The 18,768-nt window shown below is 45.4% G+C and overlaps 1 protein-coding gene across 1 annotated transcript; it reads right to left on the bottom strand.

Annotated features, from left to right (window-relative positions):
- Positions 1-4,378: 4,378 nt before the first annotated feature.
- Positions 4,379-18,364, bottom strand: LOC141047467 (uncharacterized). The gene is made up of 3 exons (XM_073542577.1): positions 17,933-18,364; positions 16,212-16,285; positions 4,379-4,421 (listed from the first exon to the last, which is right to left on the bottom strand). Exons 1-3 carry the CDS (start codon positions 18,362-18,364, stop codon positions 4,379-4,381), a joined length of 549 nt encoding a protein of 182 aa, XP_073398678.1.
- Between the last annotated feature and the right edge of the window lie 404 nt (positions 18,365-18,768).

Raw genomic sequence — 18,768 nt, 5'->3', positions numbered from 1 at the left:
GTTGAAGAGGTTTGTTGAGCCAGTAGTTCCTATGGAGGCACCTCCTGATCCTGTATTGGTTAAAGGCAATGTGGAATATGAGGTAGTGAAAATATTGGATTCTCGCTTGGCTAGACGGAGACTCCAGTATTTGGTAAAATGGAAGGGTTATGGCCAGGAGGATAATTCTTGGGTCTCTGCCTCTCACATTCATGCCAATAGATTGGTTCATGCTTTTCACCGGGCCCATCCTGATCGGCCTGGTGGCGTGAATGAGGGTTCGGTGACCCCTCCTCAAGGGGGGGTACTGTTGTGAACTCCTTTTCTGGTCTGCTTCTGGTTTCTGGTGAAGGAGCTGGTTGTGTTGACAGAGGAGTTGTGAGTTCTCTTTTCGGGCTCCCTCTGGTGGTGGCAGGAGGTAATGAAGCTGATCTAATTAACACAGACCTGCCACCTGATAATGAGGACGAGGATTTGACATCTGGAGTCTCAGACTGGATTTAAGACAGCCGACTCCCTCTTCCCATGCTGGTGATTTTTTTCCTGCCTTGTGAGGTTCTAGTTTCCAGTTCAGTTCCTGCCTTCTCAAGCTAAGTGTCATCTGCTATTGTTCATACTTGATTTGGCTTGGTCTATTCAGTTTTTGTGTGGTTAGCCAGCCTCGGCTGGGGCTGTGCTGAATTTCCATTCTTGTGTCGCTGTATGTGCCAGTTTGCTTTTTGTCCCTTATTAGATTGGCCTCTTTTTGCTCTATTCTCAGTATATGCCAGAGTGCTGATATAGTGGGTGAAGTCTAGTGTCTTCAGGGCTTTTTGCTATCAGAAGTGTTGGACATTTTTGCAGGGTTTTTTGGCATGATTGCAGACAGTATCTTTCCTTTCCTGTCCTTTCTAGTTAGTGTGGGCCCCATCATTTGCTCAGCCTATTTTCCTATGTGTGTTTGTGTTTTCATCTTGTCTCACCATCAATACATGTGTGGGGGCCGTCTATTCCTTTGGGGTCTGCTCTGGGGCAGTTTAGATTTTCCCTTTTCTTGCTTTAGGCTTATTTAGTCCTCCGGCTGTGACGAGGCATCTAAAATCATCGTAGGTACCCTCCACGGCTACTTCTAATTGTGGGATTAGGATCAGGGGTCTGCAATCCGCTTAGTTACCAACTTCTCTGGTTTTCTGAGACTTAGCTTGGTCTTGTTTTCCTCCTCTGTGACCCAATCATAACATGACACCTAACACAAGGTATCTTGAAATTGTACCCAAGGATGAGCCAGACTTATGCAAGTCAACAACTCTCTTCCTAATATCTTGGCTGATTTCTCTAGATTTTTCCATGATGCTACACAAAGAAGCAATGTGTCAGGTGTGCATTGAAATATATCCACAGGTGTGTCTCTAGCTAACTCAGATGTTGGCCAATTTATGCCCCAAGCATTCTCAAATTTTCACATTCCATATTTGCATGCTATGGCGCTGCAGAGTTCTGTTTTATTTATTTGATTGTATATGAGTTGTTGACTCTAGGTAAGCATCTGTTCAGACCTAGTTTATGTTTGGATGTGACGGTCAGTTTTTAAAAAATTTGTATTCATTAGCCTTCTGAATGAGCACTCCGCCCCTTAGCCTCAGGCATTTTTAATCACAGCAGGACCCTACCCCTCCACATAGATACAGATTTCATTCCAAGAGAAGATTCACAGTAGGTTCCATACAGATGGAGACTTTAGTCTAAGTGTACCGTTACACTTAGCGATGCACCAGCGATCCCGACAACGATATGGATCGCTGGTGCATCGCTAAGTGGTTGCTAGTGAGCTGCCACACAGGCAGATCTCACCAGCGACATAGCAGGGGTCGGGGTCATTACTTACCTGTCAGACGCGACGATCCTGACATCCTCCCGCTCGCGTCCACGTGTCGCTCGTCGGCGCCACAGGAAGCCCAGCAGGAAGTGCCTGACGAGAAATGGTCCAGGACGTTCTCGCGCGACCAGCGATGAGCAGCGGGGGAGCCGGTCAGAGGTAAGTATCAGACATAGTGATATCGCTAGCAATATCACTGCTACGTCACAAAATCGGCGACGTTACAGCGATATTGCAAGCGATATCGCTATGTGTTAGGGGCCCCTAAGAGGATTGGCTTTAGGTTAGGTCCTGGAAACGAGAATCGACTTAAACTGGCTTCCAGGTACACGTGAAATAGCCAATTTATGCACCAAGCATTCTCAATTTTTCATGTTTCTAGTACAGTAATGCAATTCAATTTTCATATTTGCATGCTATGGCACTACAGAGTGCTGCTTTATTTGTTTGATTGTGTGTGAGTTGGTGACTCTAGGTAGGCACCTGTTCACACATAGTTTATGTTTGGATGTGACTGTCAGTTTTTTAAAATTTATACAGTCATGGCCAAAAGTTTTGAGAATGACACAAATATTAATTTTTACAAAGTCTACTGATTCATTTTTTCTAATGGCAATTTGCATATACTCCAGAATGTTATAAAGAGTGATCAGCTTAACAGCAATTACTTGCAAAGTCAATATTTGCCTAGAAAATTAACTTTATCCCCAAAACACATTTCAACATCATTGCAGCCCTGCCTTAAAAGGACCAGCTAACATCGTTTCAGTGATTGCTCCAATAACACAGGTGTGGGTGTTGATGAGGACAGGGCTGGAGATCAATCTGTCATGATTAAGTAAGAATGACACTACTGGACACTTTAAAAGGAGGCTGGTGCTTGGCATCATTGTTTCTCTTCTGTTAACCATGGTTATCTCTAAAGAAACACGTGCAGTCATCATTGTACTGCACAAAAATGGCCTAACAGGGAAGAGTATCGCAGCTAGAAAGATTGCACCTCAGTCAACAATCTATGGCATCATCAAGAACTTCAAGGAGAGAGGTTCCCTTGTTGCCAAAAAGGCTCCAGGGCGCCCAAGAAAGACCAGCAAGCGCCAGGACCGTCTCTTAAAAGTGTTTCAGCTGCGGGATCGGGCTACCAGCAGTGCAGAGCTTGCTCAGGAATGGCAGCAGGCAGGTGTGAGTGCATCTGCACGCACTGTGATGCGGAGACTCTTGGAGCAAGGCCTGGTCTCAAGGAGGACAGCAAAGAAGCCACTTCTCTCCAGGAAAAACATCATGGACAGACTGATATTCTGCAAGAGGTACAGGGAGTGGACTGCTGAGGACTGAGGTAAAGTCATTTTCTCTGATGAATCCCCTTTTCGATTGTTTGGGACATCTGGAAAACGGGTTATTCGGAGAAGACCAGGTGAGCGCTACCACCAGTCTTGTCTCATGCCAACTGTCAAGCATCCTGAAACCATTCATGTGTGGGGTTGCTTCTCAGCCAAGGGAATGGGCTCTCTCTCAATCTTGCCTAAAAACACAGCCATGAATAAAGAATGGTACCAGAATGTCCTCCAAGAGCAACTTCTCCCAACCGTCCAAGAGCAGTTTGGCGATCAACAATGCCTTTTTCAACATGATGGAGCACCTTGCCATAAAGCAAAGGTGATAACTAAATGGCTCAGGGAACAAAACATAGAGATTTTGGGACCATGGCCTGGAAACTCCCCAGATCTTAATCCCATTGAGAACTTGTGGTCAATCATCAAGAGACGGGTGGACAAACAAAAACCTTCAAATTCAGACAAAATAAAAGCATTGATTTTGCAAGAATGGACTGCTATCAGTCAGGATTTGATCCAGAAGTTGATTGAGAGCATGCCAGGGAGAATTGCTGAGGTCCTGAAGAAGAAGGGTCAACACTGCAAATATTGACTTGCTGCATTAACTCATTCTAACTGTCAATATAACCTTTTTTCTACTCATAATATGATTGCAATTATATTTCTGTATGTGATAAAAACATCTGACAAACACACATAAAAACCAGAGGCCAGCAGATCATGTGAAAATATAATATTTGTGTCATTCTCAAAACTTTTGGCCATGACTGTAATCATATGGGCAGTCCAGAATTGTTTAACGGCATAGTAATCTTAGTGTATGTAAACTTTTGACTTTGAGGTAAGTTATAAAAATGCCTTAAAACATTCTCTCTCTCATTACACTGGCATTTGGCAAATATTAATATTTATGATAATCCTAATTGACCTAAAATGGGAAAGGTTTATTCTGATTTCATGTCAGATATTGAGAAAAACATGCATACGTACAGTATATGTATATAATGAACCAACAGAAGATATAAAGAGACAGAGTTCCTGTTTTCTACCTGTGTACTGCTGAGTGAAATGAACTACTGTAGATAGACAGACAGACAAATATCTATATAATTTCACAATCCCTTGGCAAATTGTACTCTGTGGAGTTTATTGGATTTATAGAAATCAGGAGCTTATTTTTTATAGAGAAAAAAAAAGTTCCCATGCAGGTTCAACGTAGTCCACCAAATTTGACGTAGGCCACAACTGGAGACCTGAAAAACATAAACAGAGAGACATAAAAGCAAGACACTGTCCCAATGACATTGTCTGTAGACGCTGGACTGCAGGTCCAATGCAGTCCAGCGCTTCACACAAAGTTCTCCAAATCCGTCGTCCAGAGCCTATGGAGCCTCATTCTGAGACTCCAAAAACTTTAGCAGCAGTCACTCTTGGGTCCCGCTGAGCTGTGCAAGGTGTGACGTCTCTTAAAGTGCGATGGCATCAGTAACGTCAATGCTCTTCAAACGTTCCTGGTTCCTCTGCACTTTGGACTATGTCAGATTCGGTGGACTATGGCGCACATGAGTGGGAACTGTTTTACAAATAAAGTGATGAATGAGGGACAGTGTCTTTTTTTATTTCTCTGTGTTTATATTTTCATGTTTCTGGGTCGCCCCCTCGGGCTTCACCCAGGGCAGCGGGGTACTCGGTACTGGGCCGGTGTCAAGGCGGGAACGTGTCACAGCAGCGGTGACCCGGTCCGTGGCCCTGGGCGCCCAATATCAATGGCGATGATGTTAATGGTGTTAGAGTTTATATGAATAGTTCGTGACACCACCCGTGGTGTTTGGCAAGTAAAGTGGCGAGCCAGCGCTGCATGCAGATCCGCTGGGACAGATGGTGTGGTGCAGCAGAGATGGTATAGCTCCCCACAGGTGGAGCTGTAGTCCCAGGGCAGTGTAGGTGCAATGGATGAGGAGAGGCACAGAATGGTATGGAGGCTGGTACCCAGGTGTAGCGGTGCTGGAATAACTGGAGGACACCAGAGTATGCGGTTCCAAAGCTTTACTCACTGTTTGCAGTTCACACAACTGCCTGCCTCTGTACTGTGTTCTCCAGGTCAGGGCTCCAGCCAACCTCCAGGCAGGATAGGATTCTCCCTTCCACACTCCGCCAACATGTACCTTACTGAACGGCTCATCCAATGCGCCTTTAGGTGCGAAGCACTCCAGTACTTAGTTACCCTGGAATGCCTCTCTCTAGGTGTTCCTAGTCTTTACTAGTATGACAAACAGCTGTAGCCTGCTCGGGGACTCCTCACTACGTCCCGGCTCTCCATTCAGTTGCTGTTGTGTCCCAAATCTATGATGGGAGCAAGGCGTTAGCGGCTCACTACTCCTCCGGTGTCTGTTGCCGGACATAAAGTTCCAATCAACCTCGGGGACCGGGCCCCGGCCTTTGCGCTCTCTGGACTGGAAGGGTTCTCTCTCTTTCTCAACCTGCTTCCCACCGTCCTTCTATTCTCCTTTGTTCCGTTCTATCTCTCTCTTATGGAATCTGTAGTCTTCTGTCTACATCTCTTTCTCCTTCTCTTCCTTCCCTGAGGAGCTCGTTCCACTAAGACAAGTCCTCAGGCTCTCCTGACTGACTGCCTTCCTCCGCCTTGAGCTCCTCCCAGGCTGACCTGCTGTTAGCCTGCTTTCTCTCTGGGACTCACCCCAGACTGACCTTCTGTCAGACTGACCTGAAATCCTACACCTTCCCTCTCTTTTATATCTAACTCCACCCGCCTCCCCAGCACCTCTAGTGTTACGAAGCCAGGGACCACAAAAGGCACCCTATGACCTTTCCAGCATAAAGCATGGATGGGTTCCTGCTGAACTGTCCTGTGTGTGGGGTGCAGGTGTGGAGCGTGGTCAGGAGTTCCCACCTTACCTGGATGGTGGGGCACTACACCTTAGGAGAAGGTGCAGTACCTCTGTGGCGACTGAAGCCTCAGGGGCACCACATATCCCCCCCGTTAAACACAGCACGTCCGCGGGCTGTAAGACAACAAAAGGTACAATACAGGAACACACAAAATTTTTTAAATGCTATTCAACAATACTTATCTAATCTTCCTAATGTAGGAGGCACATTTCTTAAACGTTACAAACAGGCTAACTTCCTATCTTAATATCAAAAATTTACTTAAGTGCAATTCTTAATTCAAAGTGCTATACTGAACACATTTTCTTTATTACATTTTCTATCAATTATTCTCTTTTTCTTTCTTTCCTCTACTGGACGCAAGACACTGACCATCTACACTTGGCCTGTCACCTGTCACTTTCAATTCTTCAGTCTTTATTCAATTCTCACATTCTATCTCAAAACTTTTCTAATTCTCTGTATCAAATATTCTATAAAAGACATTTGGTTTTCATAAGACATAACATTATCAAATACGTTATCTTAAAACATTCAAAATTCTTGTAAGGTGCTGAACACTGCTCCCAGCCGGGATATCTTGCAATGTCCCTTGAGGTGGACATCATTCTTCGAAAAGAGTCCATGCAGAAACATTATATTCGCAAAAAGTCTTTCTATATGTAAAACCAAGAGAGAGCACCCAAAGGGGTGCAAACTATTTGCAAGAAAGTTTTGGATCACACAGCGTTCATGATCTCCACAGTTCCTTTTGTAGAAACAGGCAACAAAAGTGCTACCGGAAAAATATGATAGCAAAAGCAACAAAGCACAACTGGTGCAACAAACCCTCCTGGGTAACGAGATTTAGTAAATGTAATTTCAATTGTGGTCCCCTCCTGGGGTTCTGGAAGCGGAACCATCTCCATATTCGAGATAGTCATTGACTATTTTTAGGTAGTCCTCTTCCCACGGTGTCAAGCCAGGGATCTTTGGTTTGGGCTGCCGAACTGGAGGTGTTGCAAGAGCAGCCTGGTTCCTAGGATCAGGTACCGGAGTAGTCTGAGTGGTACCGGTGGATGGAGGGGCATTGACTGGTTTCGATGGCAGGTACCTCTCGATGAACTCTGCAGGGATACGTCGCACATTCAGGGCGTACCACCCCCGAAGTCCTTCATGCTGGGTGAAGGTCACATACTCCCCAGCCTGCAGGTCTCTATCTGGATGCCCTCTCCTCAGATGGGACGCCACATCCCGCCGGTTGAAGAACAGGTCACCAATGCGCTTGGGGTCCGCGATGAATCCAAAACCCCTCTCCTTATTCACATTCAGCACCTGCCCCCATCCGGCTGCATCCCAGGGGCCATGATGACCTGCACGGGCCCTCTCCTTCCGGGCCAGATCCGGGCCCAACACAGCCTGCTTCCTCTTCTCCCTCTCCCAGTACTCCGCTGCCAGCTTTGTAATGGTGGCTCGGCAATAGGCCTCATTCTGCTCCTCCCGGGACCTGCTTTCACCCACAGCACCAGCATCCCGATCCCAGACCAGATCCAGGACGACCTGGCCAGCCTCTGCGACTGCAGTACACCCCAAGGCCTTCCCAGGTGGAGGAACATCCGACATACCTGGGGCCTCCTGGTGGTGCGGCCTCTGCTCCGGTGCAGGCGGTGACGGAGTGGATGGTAGCTCCGGGTCCGTGGGGGCTTCGGTCAGGACCTGCGCAGCCGCAACAGGTCAGGGCGGGAGCACGGTCTCAGCTCCTGGGTCCTCCGGTGACTTCTCTGGGCGAGCGGGATGCAGCTGCACGGACAGCGTGGAGGTGAAAGTTAACGCTGCCGGGGAGCATTCTGGTGCGGCAGCGGCAGGTACCGATGGAGAGGGTACCGCTGATGTAGGCCCCGCCGGGGCGCGCTGCCGTCTCAGCCTCTCCAGCACCTCTCTTCTTAGCTGCAGACGGGTAGTCATTTCCGTGATCTCATCCTGTAGCTGCCGGCAAATCATGCCAGCTTCAGGGTTGGAGCCGTCAGCCATGGCGCCGGTGGGTTTGCACTTCCCCGCGCTCCGCAGGCCTCCTTCCCTCATTCTCCAAAATGGCATTCTGGCGTTCTTCCTCTTGCTCCGCCCTTCTGCTCGCCACTGGCTTTCTCTGCCCCTCCTTCCGGGGGCGGCGTCTTCTTCCCGTGCCTCCATACCAAGCCAGTATACGAACCCCTCGGGGGGGTGGGACATGCATCAGTCACATAGTAATTCAGGCAGGGACGGCCCAAGACTCTTTGCTGTCTTTTCTTAGGACCTCCCATCTCTTCACGCCCTTCTTCTCCGCGCCAGCGGCCATTTCTAATGTCCATTTTACAGTCTATTAAATTTGGTCTTCTGCACATTTTCAAAAGTTGTAAATCCAAGGCACACAGAACCCGATGGCATCGGGTCTCGTCATCCTGTTCGTGATGCCAAAATTGGGTCGCCCCTGCGGGCTTCACCCAGGGCAGCGGGGTACTCGGTACCGGGCCGGCGTCAAGGCGGGAACGTGTCACAGCAGCGATGACCCGGTCCGTGGCCCTGGGCGCCCAATATCAATGGCGGTGATGTTAATGGTGTTAGAGTTTATATGAATAGTTCGTGACGCCACCCATGGTGTTTGGCAACTAAGGTGGTGAGTCAACGCTGCATGCAGATCCGCTGGGACTAATGGTGTGGTGCAGCAGAGATGGTATAGCTCCCCACAGGTGGAGCTGTAGTCCCAGGGCAGTGTAGGTGCAATGGATGAGGAGAGGCACAGAATGGTATGGAGGCTGGTACCCAGGTGTAGCGGTGCTGGAATAACTGGAGGACACCAGAGTATGCGGTTCCAAAGCTTTACTCACTGTTTGCAGTTCACACAACTGCCTGCCTCCGTACTGTGTTCTCCAGGTCAGGGCTCCAGCCAATCTCCAGGCAGGATAGGATTCTCCCTTCCACACTCCGCCAACATGTACCTTGCTGAACGACTCCTTCAATGCGCCATTAGGTGCGAGGCACTCCAGTACTTAGTTACCCTGGAATGCCTCTCTCTAGGTGTTCCTAGTCTTTACTTGTATGACAGACAGTTGTAGCCTGCTCGGGGACTCCTCACTACGTCCCGGCTCTCTATTCAGTTGCTGTTGTGTTCCAAGTCTATGATGGGAGCAAGGCGTTAGCGGCTCACTACTCCTCTGGTGTCTGTTGCCGGACATAAAGTTCCAATCAACCTCGGGGACCGGGCCCCGGCCTTTGCGCTCTCTGGACTGGAAGGGTTCTCTCTCTTTCTCAACCTGCTTCCCACCATCCTTCTATTCTCCTTCGTTCAGTTCTGTTCTATCTCTCTCTTACGGAATCTGTAGTCTACGTCTCTTTCTCCTTCTCTTCCTTCCCTGAGGAGCTCGTTCTTCTAAGATCAGTCCTCAGCCTCTCCTGACTGACTGCCTTCCTCCGCCTTGAGCTCCTCTCAGGCTGACCTGCTGTCAGCCTGCTCTCTCTCTGGGACTCACCCCAGACTGACCTTCTGTCAGACTGACCTGAAATCCTACACCTTCCCTCTCTTTTATATCTAACTCCACCCGCCTCCCCAGCACCTCTCGTGTTACGAAGCCAGGGACCACAAAAGGCACCCTATGACCTTTCCAGCATAAAGCATGGATGGGTCCCTGCTGAACTATCCTGTGTGTGGGGTGCAGGTGTGGAGCATGGTCAGGAGTTCCCACCTTACCTGGATGGTGGGGCACTACACCTTAGGAGAAGGTGCAGTACCTCTGTGGCGACTGAAGCCTCAGGGGCGCCACATTTCCATTAGTGGACTTTGTTAGATTTGGTGGACTATGTCGGACCTGCTCGTCATCTTAATAGGCCAGTGAAACACCTGTACTGGGTAATACACTAGCATACATGCCACCCAGTTTTCACGAGCACCTGATTGGTAGTCTTCTTGCACTTTGGCATACACAGGGTAACACAATCAAACTATTCTCGCCCTCTTCAGGGTTTGTGGGTACTTTTAGATTAGCAAAAACCAAATTTAGGAATTAATTTACAAAAATAAATGAATAAGAACAGTGCTTAAAAAAGGTTACAAAAGGTGAAATAACAAAAGACATACACAGGCCCAAAACAGTATAAAATAAAAGGGACAAAATACAGGCCCAATTACGAATTGGATCCGTGAGAGCTTCTAGCGGAGGAGAACGCTGCAGGAAATATGGACAGATCTGCAATATTCATTGCTTCTCCTGGGGTCTGACGATGAGATGTTATAAAGGGTCTCACCAGTCCCCTTACTCCTCCCTGGTCATTAATATATTAATGGATTATGTCAAAATAAAATTTGCTGGATGATGCTGTTTCTCTTTTCTTGAGAAATCTACATGGCTGCTCCTTGATTCGAAACAATGACGTTTTGCTTGGGAAGCAACATAATAATACACTGAGCTATTAGGTAACGTGAGAACAGGTTGTATTTTGTAGGAAGGAAGAAAAATATTTTTCCACCACCAGGAGCAAAACAATAACAATATAGTGAGGTGACAAGAATCCGCATAACTATATGCTAAATAGTCAAATTTATGTATGAGGTGATTGTAAAATCTTGATAGTCTCACGATAAAAGCAGTAGTGAATGGTGAGATATGGAGCCTGAAAGTCAAAAGTTCAAAACATGGTTACCCTTTGGCTCATAAGTGTAACTCTATAACATTACCGGGTACCAAACTACTACAGTGCCCGTCATCAGTATCACCCAATCTTACTACATTACCAAGTTTCACTTGTTTGGAAATTCTGAGTAACCTCAGACCCTTGTACAGTTATGGCAGTGGTAGCAGGAAGATCATCATTGGTAAGAGTAAAAATGTTGGTCTCTGCAGTTCAGGTAATTTGATTTACCCCAAGTGCATCTGATGCGTCTAATGGAAGTCTTGATTATTGCATCAGATGTACCTGAGAAAACACAAAACTTGCCATGGTTTATGGGATACTATTCAAAGGGATCAATATTTCTGAGACTGCAATAGTCAGTACAACCACTTGCTATATTAGTTGTGCTGAGGTATTCGAATAGTTGTTGTTTGAATGGTTTGTGAATTTTGCTAAATAACCAAATTTGCAATGAAGGTTGAATAATTGTGATTACAATTGTATACACTGATGTATATGGTGCATATAAAGATATATGTCAATGATATATTCTACAGCAGAGTGTACATGAGCAGTGCATGTTTGCAACAAATCAATGTTTCATATTTCAACCTCCTTACATACCAAACTAAAGGGGTCTTCCAGTTAGACGTCATTCTATATCTGTAGTATAGAAGATACCTGCTAGATCAGTGTGGATCCAACCACTGTGTCCCCCCATAGTTGTGAGAATGGGACACTTCTATCCCCTATTCAAATGTAGGAGAGATTGTGAACACCCAGTACTGTTCTGTTCATTCTTCATGGAACTGATGGGGATATCGGTGTATGCATCACTCAGGATACTTCTTTTTGTTAGAAGAAAATTTTTAAAGTTGACCGATCCAGTGTTGGCCCATTGGTATTATGGCCAACGTTTTACTAGTAGTTACTTTTGTGGAAAAAATGAAATATGTTAGGGCTGTAGACAATTGTAAAATGAAGGAGTTCACAGGGTTTATGGCACACTTTTTCTTAACAATAAGAATTTAAAGGTTAAGCTTGTCTTTGAATTTCACTTATGATGTACAGACTGTTTGGGTTGATCGTTATCATAACAATAATTAACTAGACCAACATATAATTTCTCAACACCTCCTTTTATGACTTCTCTATCATTAGAACTCTTGCTAAGTACTTAGGAAAAAACACAGATGCTGTTCGCAAAATTAGAATATACGGTAATCAAAAAGTTAATTTATTTCAGTTCTTAAATTAAAAAAAGTGAAACTCATATTATATAGAGTCATTACAAACAGATTCATCTATTTCAAGTGTTTATTTCTGTTAATGATGATTATGGCTTATAGCCAATGAAAACCCAAAAGTCATTATCTCGGTAAATTAGAATGCTTTATAGCACCAGCTTGAAAAATTATTTTAAAATCCAAAATGTTGGCCTACTGAAATGTATGTTTAGTAAATGCACTCAATACTTGGTCAGGGCTCCTTTGCATCAATTACTGCATCGTGGCATGGATCCTATCAGCCTGAGGCACTGCTGAGGTGTTAAGGAAGCCCAGGTTGCTTTGATAGCAGCCTTCAGCTCATCTGCTTTGTTGGGTCTGGTGTCTCTCATCTTCCTCATCACAGTACCCCATAGATTCTCTATGAGGTCAAGCACAGTGATAATGTTTGTTTATTAAACCAGGCATTGGTACTTTTGGCAGTGTGGACAGGTGCCAAGTCCTGCTAGAGAATGAAATTTCCATCTCCAAAAAGCTTGTCGGCAAAGGGAAGCATGAAGTACTCTAAAATTTCCTGATAGACGGCTGTGCTAACTTTGGTCTTCATAAAACACAGGGTCTACTGGATCTACACCAGCAGATGACATGGCTCCCCAAACCAGCACTGATTGTGGAAACTGCACACAAGAAATCAGGAAGCTTGGATTGTGTGCCTCTCAACTCTTCCTCCCGACACTGGGATGTTGATTTCAAAATTAAATGCAAAATTTACTTTCATCTGAAAACAACACCTTGGACCATTGAGCAACAGTCCAGTTCATTTTCTCCTTGGCCCAGGTAAGACGCTTCTGGCATTGTCTATTGGTCATGAGTGGCTTGAAATAAGGAATGCGACACTTGTAGCCCATGTCCTGGATACATCTGTGTGTGGTGGCTCTTGAAGCAATGACTCCAGCAGCAGTCAACTACTTGTGAATCTGCCCTCAAATTTTTGAATGGCCTTTTCTTAACAATCCTTTCAAGGTTGCGGTTATCCCGGTTGCTTGTGCATCTTTTTCTACCACAGTTTTTCCTTCCACTCAACTTTCCATTAATATGCTTGCATACAGCACACCATGAACAGCCAGATTCTTTAGCCATGACCTTTTGTGGCTTACCCTTATTGTAGAGTGTGCCAATGACTGCCTTCTGGATATCTGTCAAGTCAGCAGTCTTCCCCATGATTATGGAACCTACTGAACAGACTAAGAGACCTTTTTAAATACTTAGGAAGCCTTTGCAGATGTTTTTTTGTTAACTATTCTAATATACTGAGATAATGACTTTAATGACTTTTGGGTTTTCATTGGATGTAAGTGATAATCATCATCATTAACAGAAATAAACACTTTAAATTGATCACTTTGTTTGTAATGACTCTATAAAATATATGGGATTTACTTTTTGTATAGAAGACCTGAAATAAATTAACTTTTTGATGATATTCTAATTTTGTGAGAAGCACCTGTGCAATAAATTTTTCCAAGTACACCATAGAACCCTCAATACTTCATCGATTTAACGGCCCCAAAATTTCACATGTTGGATGAGTGGGATGGGATCTGTAAGAAAATTTCCATCTCCCTTAGGCCCAGAAATAAATTTACATATGAGGGTGCACAAGCTGCTCCCATAGCGGTTCCCCGGGCTGGAGGTAAAAAGAATCTTTGAAAAGGAAATAATTATGTGTGAGGGCAAATGACAGTAAATCCAAGATCAAATCACTTTTATCCATGTGGCAGAAAGTTCTTACTGCATGTAGTCTCTGATTGTGCTTAATGTAATCTTAATGTAAGTGTACAGTGATTCCACATCGCAAGTCACAAGGAGAATTTCGGGATCCAAATGGACACCATCCAATTTGAGCACAACATCCTTATTATCTTTAATAAAAGATGGAAGATTTTCCACCATAGCTTTTAGAAATCGATCAGTTTGCAAATAGGTTCACATAGATTGTTATTATCTGATACTATGAGTCACCAAGGGGGATTCTGCAGGTCCTTGTCTATTATTAGTAATAAATAGATGGTTGCAATCATGGGATCTTTTATAGTATGTCCATCAATTTGATTTTTAGTGAATATACCTTTCTCCTTGGCTCTATCAAGAATGGTGAGTAGTTGGCCTCTATATTGTGTCAGTGGATTATAGTTTAATGTTTTTGTAGCAGATTGGGTTACGTAGCTGTTTAAACATTTCACGTTCATATATTATAGTTGGCCAAGCAACCACATTGCCCCCTTTGTCAGAAGGTTTTATCACAATTTCCTTCAAATTCGTGAGTTGCTTTAGAGCAAGGCATTGTGGCTTGGTAAGATTATCATTCTAAATGGATTCAGGGATTTGTCTAAGTTCACAGGAGACCAATTTAATAAACATTTCGACAGGTAGGCTGTGTGCACACGCTGCGGATTTTGCTGCGGTTCCGCAGCGGTTTTCGCCGCTGCGGACCCGCAGCAGTTTTTGCTGCGGTGTACAGTAGCATGATTCCCTATGGGAATCAAAACCCGCAATGCAGATGGTGTGGAATTTTCCGCACGGATTATCTGCAGTTTTCAATCCGCAGAAAGAATTGACATGTAATTCTTTCTGCGGATTCCCCTGCGGTTTGCCATCTCCTCCATTGAGGAGATGAAAAACCGCAGGGCAAAACCGCAGAGCAATCCGCAGGTAAAACCGCAGGTATTTTGACCTGCGGTTTCACCTGCGGATTTTACAAAATCCGCGCGGATGAATCTGCACCTAATCCGCAGCGTGTGCACACAGCCGTAGACACAGTGATGTCTGAGGAAATTTGATTACTCTAGGGAGTAATGAGGCTGGGTACTCACTCTGTTCTTGTCCAACTCGTTCTTGGAAGAGTTTCTCAAGGATCCACAAGGCCTCCTGTTTTGAAATTGTGTCAAAGTCATACCTTTCATCGGCACTATCAAACATCTTTTTGAAATTTAATTTTCTACCAAAAAGATGAATGTCTTTCATGGCTGAAAAAAGTCAAATTTTGCACTAGGTAAAAAAGAAAGACCAAGACTTAGCACATCTATTTGTTCATTTGTCAAAACAATTGAAGACAAGTTGATTACCCTCAAAGTTGAATGCTCCATTGTTTATGTCATCATCCCAGTCTAGCGTCTTTAATTGTATTGTTTCTTATTGTTTTCAATCTTCCGTTTCCTAAAAAGATACTGTCGAGTTCTTGTACTTGACACAGCAGATTCAGTGGTGACAGATAATAATGAAATAGCTTTTAAAGAGCTACATGCACATGTAAATAGTTTTTTATTAGTATAGTTTGTTTATGTTAGGGCTGCAGTCGACAGCTGTGTGGCTATTTAGGACAGCGCTTCCATCCACGAAAACCAAGTTTTGTCAGATTGAAAAACACTGTGATGGAAGCTGTTGTACCACATTATAATGGCTTGTTACATGGACAGAACACGTCCGTATACACACGTGGTCAAAATTGTTGGTACCTCTCTTTTAATGACAGGAAAACCCACAACGGTGACAGAAATAACTTGAATCTGACAAAAGTAATAATAAATAAAAAATCTATGAAATCTATGAAAATAAACAAATGAAATTCAGACACTGTGTCACGCACGGTGAGGGAAAGCCAAGTGTGACATAAAGGGAAGTAGAGAAGGGGGCCCAAACACTAAGGAAGGGATTTGGAGACCCCTAGGCTAGATCTAATCTCTCCCTAGAACTCCTACCTTGTCCCTATATTGGTTCCTCACCAATCGCCGAGCCGGAACCTGAGGCCCTGAATCTCCCTGGGGCCTAGTCCTGAATAGGGAACGGGAGGGAGATGCGCGCTAGGCAGTCTACGCTAAACTAAAGACGGTAAGGTGAGACAAACAGGGGAACACTTAGCTGAATCACCAGATATGGATACCAGAAGAGGGATTCCAGACCCCAAACTGGAGCACTCTGAGAAGGTCCAACACTCTAGCAAGCAGAAGTGGAAATGAAGCTATTACTCGCACTGGGTCACAGCTGAGCTACAAACTAAATAGATCCAAACTTCTCAGGGCAGGAGGAGGTCGACTCTGGGTCCTAGAGACAGATGGTTCAGGGAGCAGTCTGTATGGACAGGCGCTCAGACCTTCTGGGGCCTGACGCAGGATGATAGCCTGTCACCTCCGAAGCGCTCATGACAGTACCCCCCTTTTATGAGTGGCCTCCGGGCACTCAGGACCCAGTTTCTCAGGATGTGAGGTATGGAATGCCCTAACCAACCTGGGGGCATTCACCTCTGACGCTGCCACCCACGTCCTTTCCTCTGGACCATAACCCCTCCAGTGCACCAAGAACTGCAAGGAACAACGAAGGAGACGAGAATCAACAATCCTCAAATTCTCAAACTCCAAATTGCCATCTACCAAAATTGGGGGGGGCAGTGGGGATGAGGACTCAATGGGGTTCACACATTTCTTAAGAAGAGATCTATGAAAAACATTGTGAATTCTGAGAGCTTGAGGAAGCAACAGACGAAACGCCGCTGTGTTTATGACAGCAGATATTTTATAAGGACCAATAAAGCTGGGTCCCAACTTCCAAGAAGGAATCTTTAACTTAATATTCCTAGTGGACAACCACACAAAGATATTCATATTCAGGGCCGGACCTGGCACATGTTTCCTGTCAGCCATACGTTTGTACCTGTCTCCCATAATTCTCAAATTCTTCAGGACGCCCTGCCACACGGAAGAGAGAGACGATGCGAAACGCTCCACCTCCGGAACTCCTGAAGCCTCTCCCCCATTAAAGGTACCAAACTGTAGATGATAACCATATGCACCAAAAAATGGTGACCTGCAAGTGGACTCTTGACGGTGATTATTAATTGCAAATTCAGCTAATGGTAAGTAAGACGACCAATCCTCTTGGTTTTCAGAGATGAAACACCTGAGGTATGTCTCCAAATTCTGGTCGACCCGCTCTGTTTGCCCGTTCGACTGGGGATGAAAGGCTGAAGAGAAGGACAGCTGTACTCCCAGTCAAGAACAGAATGCCCTCTAGAACTTGGAAACAAATTGGGTTCCCCAATCAGACACGACATCGGAGGGAACCCCGTGAAGTCTTACGATCTCATTAATGAAAACCTGGGCCAGAGTCTTGGCATTAGGAAGTGATGGTAATGTGACGAAGCGGACCATTTTACTAAATCTATCCACAACCACCAACACCACCGTTTGACCCGCATATACTGGTAGGTCCGTGATGAAATCCATGGAAAGATGTGTCCAAGGCCTGGAGTGAATGGGTAATGGGAGGAAAGTACCAGATGGGTGAGTACGCGATACCTTACAGCGAGCGCAAGTACTGCATGTGGACACCTGTTCTACCACATCCCGTTGCAACCCCAGCCACCAAAAACGACGAGAGAAGGTCCGTAGTTGCTTTACCCCCTGGATGCCCTGCTAGCACCAAGTTGTGGTGTTCGTTAATAACCATACAGCACAGATTGGGGGGTACAAATAGCTTCCCTGAAGGACAGGAGACAGGGGCATCCGATCCCTGTGCCCCCAACACCTCAGCATCCAGTTCAGGATATAGTGCCGAAACAACTACCCCCTCCTGCAATATCGTACTGGAATCTCTTGGTCTCCCCCACCCGTTAAGCTCCTAGAAAGAGCATCCGCCTTAACATTTTTGACCCCGGGGCAAAAAGTGACCACGAAATTGAACCTCATAAAAAACAACGACCACCTAGATTGTCTCGTGTTCAGATGCTTGGCCGACTGCAGATATGCGAGATTTTTGTGATCAGTTATAACTGTAAAAGGATGGGCAGCCCCCTCCAGCCAATGTCGCCATTCTTCTAATGCCAATTTAATTGCCAACAGCTCCCTGTTGCCCACGTCATAGTTCCTCTCGGCCGAGGACAATTTTTTCGAAAAGAATGCACATGGGTACCATATACCAGGAGACGGACGCTGAGACAACACAGCCCCCACCTCCAATGCATCAACCTCTACAATAAATGGCTGAGAGGCATCGGATTGACTGAGTATGGGTGCCTTGGCAAAACAGTCTTTTAGGGAAGAAAAAGCATTCAGAGCGGCCTCTGACCAATTAGAAAAATCCGACCCCTTCCTTGTCATGTCAGTAAGGGGTTTAACAATTGCAGAATAATTCCGAATGAATTTTTGGTAAAAATTCGTAAAGCCCAGAAAATGCTGCAAGGCCTTCAGGTTCTCAGGACGGTCCCAGTCCAGAACAGCACGGACCTTCTCCGAATCCATCCGAAACCCTGAACATGACAACAAATATCCCAAAAACTGTATCTCCTGTACGGCAAAAACACATTTCTCCAGTTTGGTGTACATTTTGTTATCTCTTAAGATCTGAAAAACCTGTTTAACATGCCCCTGAGGTTTTCTCAACATCCGGCGAATAAATCAAAATGTCATTTAAATAGACCACCACAAACCTGCCCACCAAGTGATGAAATATGTCGTTGATGAAGTGCTGGAAAACTGCAGGGGCAGTAGTGAGACCGAATGGCATAACCAGGCTCTCAAAATGCCCCTCAGGGGTGTTGAAGGCAGTTTTCCATTCGTCCCACTCTCTGATCCTAACCAGATTGTAAGCCCCCCTTAAGTCCAACTTGGAGAACAATTTAGCTCCCACCACCTTTGACTGAACAAATCTGGAATCAGAGGCAGAGGGTATGGGTCTCGGATGGTGATTTGATTTAATTCCCGGAAATCTTTACAGGGAAGTAAGCCACCATCCTTCTTCACAAAGAAGAACCCCGCCGCAACGGGTGAAGATGAGGGTCTGATGTGTC

The sequence above is a fragment of the Dendrobates tinctorius genome, unplaced genomic scaffold (assembly GCF_039654945.1).
Source record: "Dendrobates tinctorius isolate UK_male_01 unplaced genomic scaffold, ASM3965494v1 ptg000127l, whole genome shotgun sequence".
In the NCBI taxonomy this organism is placed as follows: Eukaryota; Metazoa; Chordata; class Amphibia; order Anura; family Dendrobatidae; genus Dendrobates; species Dendrobates tinctorius.
This window is presented reverse-complemented; position numbering and strand designations above follow the sequence as displayed.

What these genes read in the sequence shown, in the direction of transcription:
- LOC141047467 (XM_073542577.1), bottom strand. Translation starts at nt 18,364, where the DNA reads ATGTTGAGAAAACCTCAGGGGCATGTTAAACAGGTTTTTCAGATCTTA. An exon ending in TAGAGGTTGATGCATTGGAG is followed by an intron (nt 16,286 to 17,932) that starts GTGGGGGCTGTG and finishes TGTTCCTTGCAG; the next exon opens with TTCTTGGTGCACTGGAGGGG. An exon ending in TCAGAGGTGAATGCCCCCAG is followed by an intron (nt 4,422 to 16,211) that starts GTTGGTTAGGGC and finishes TATGTTTTTCAG; the next exon opens with GTCTCCAGTTGTGGCCTACG.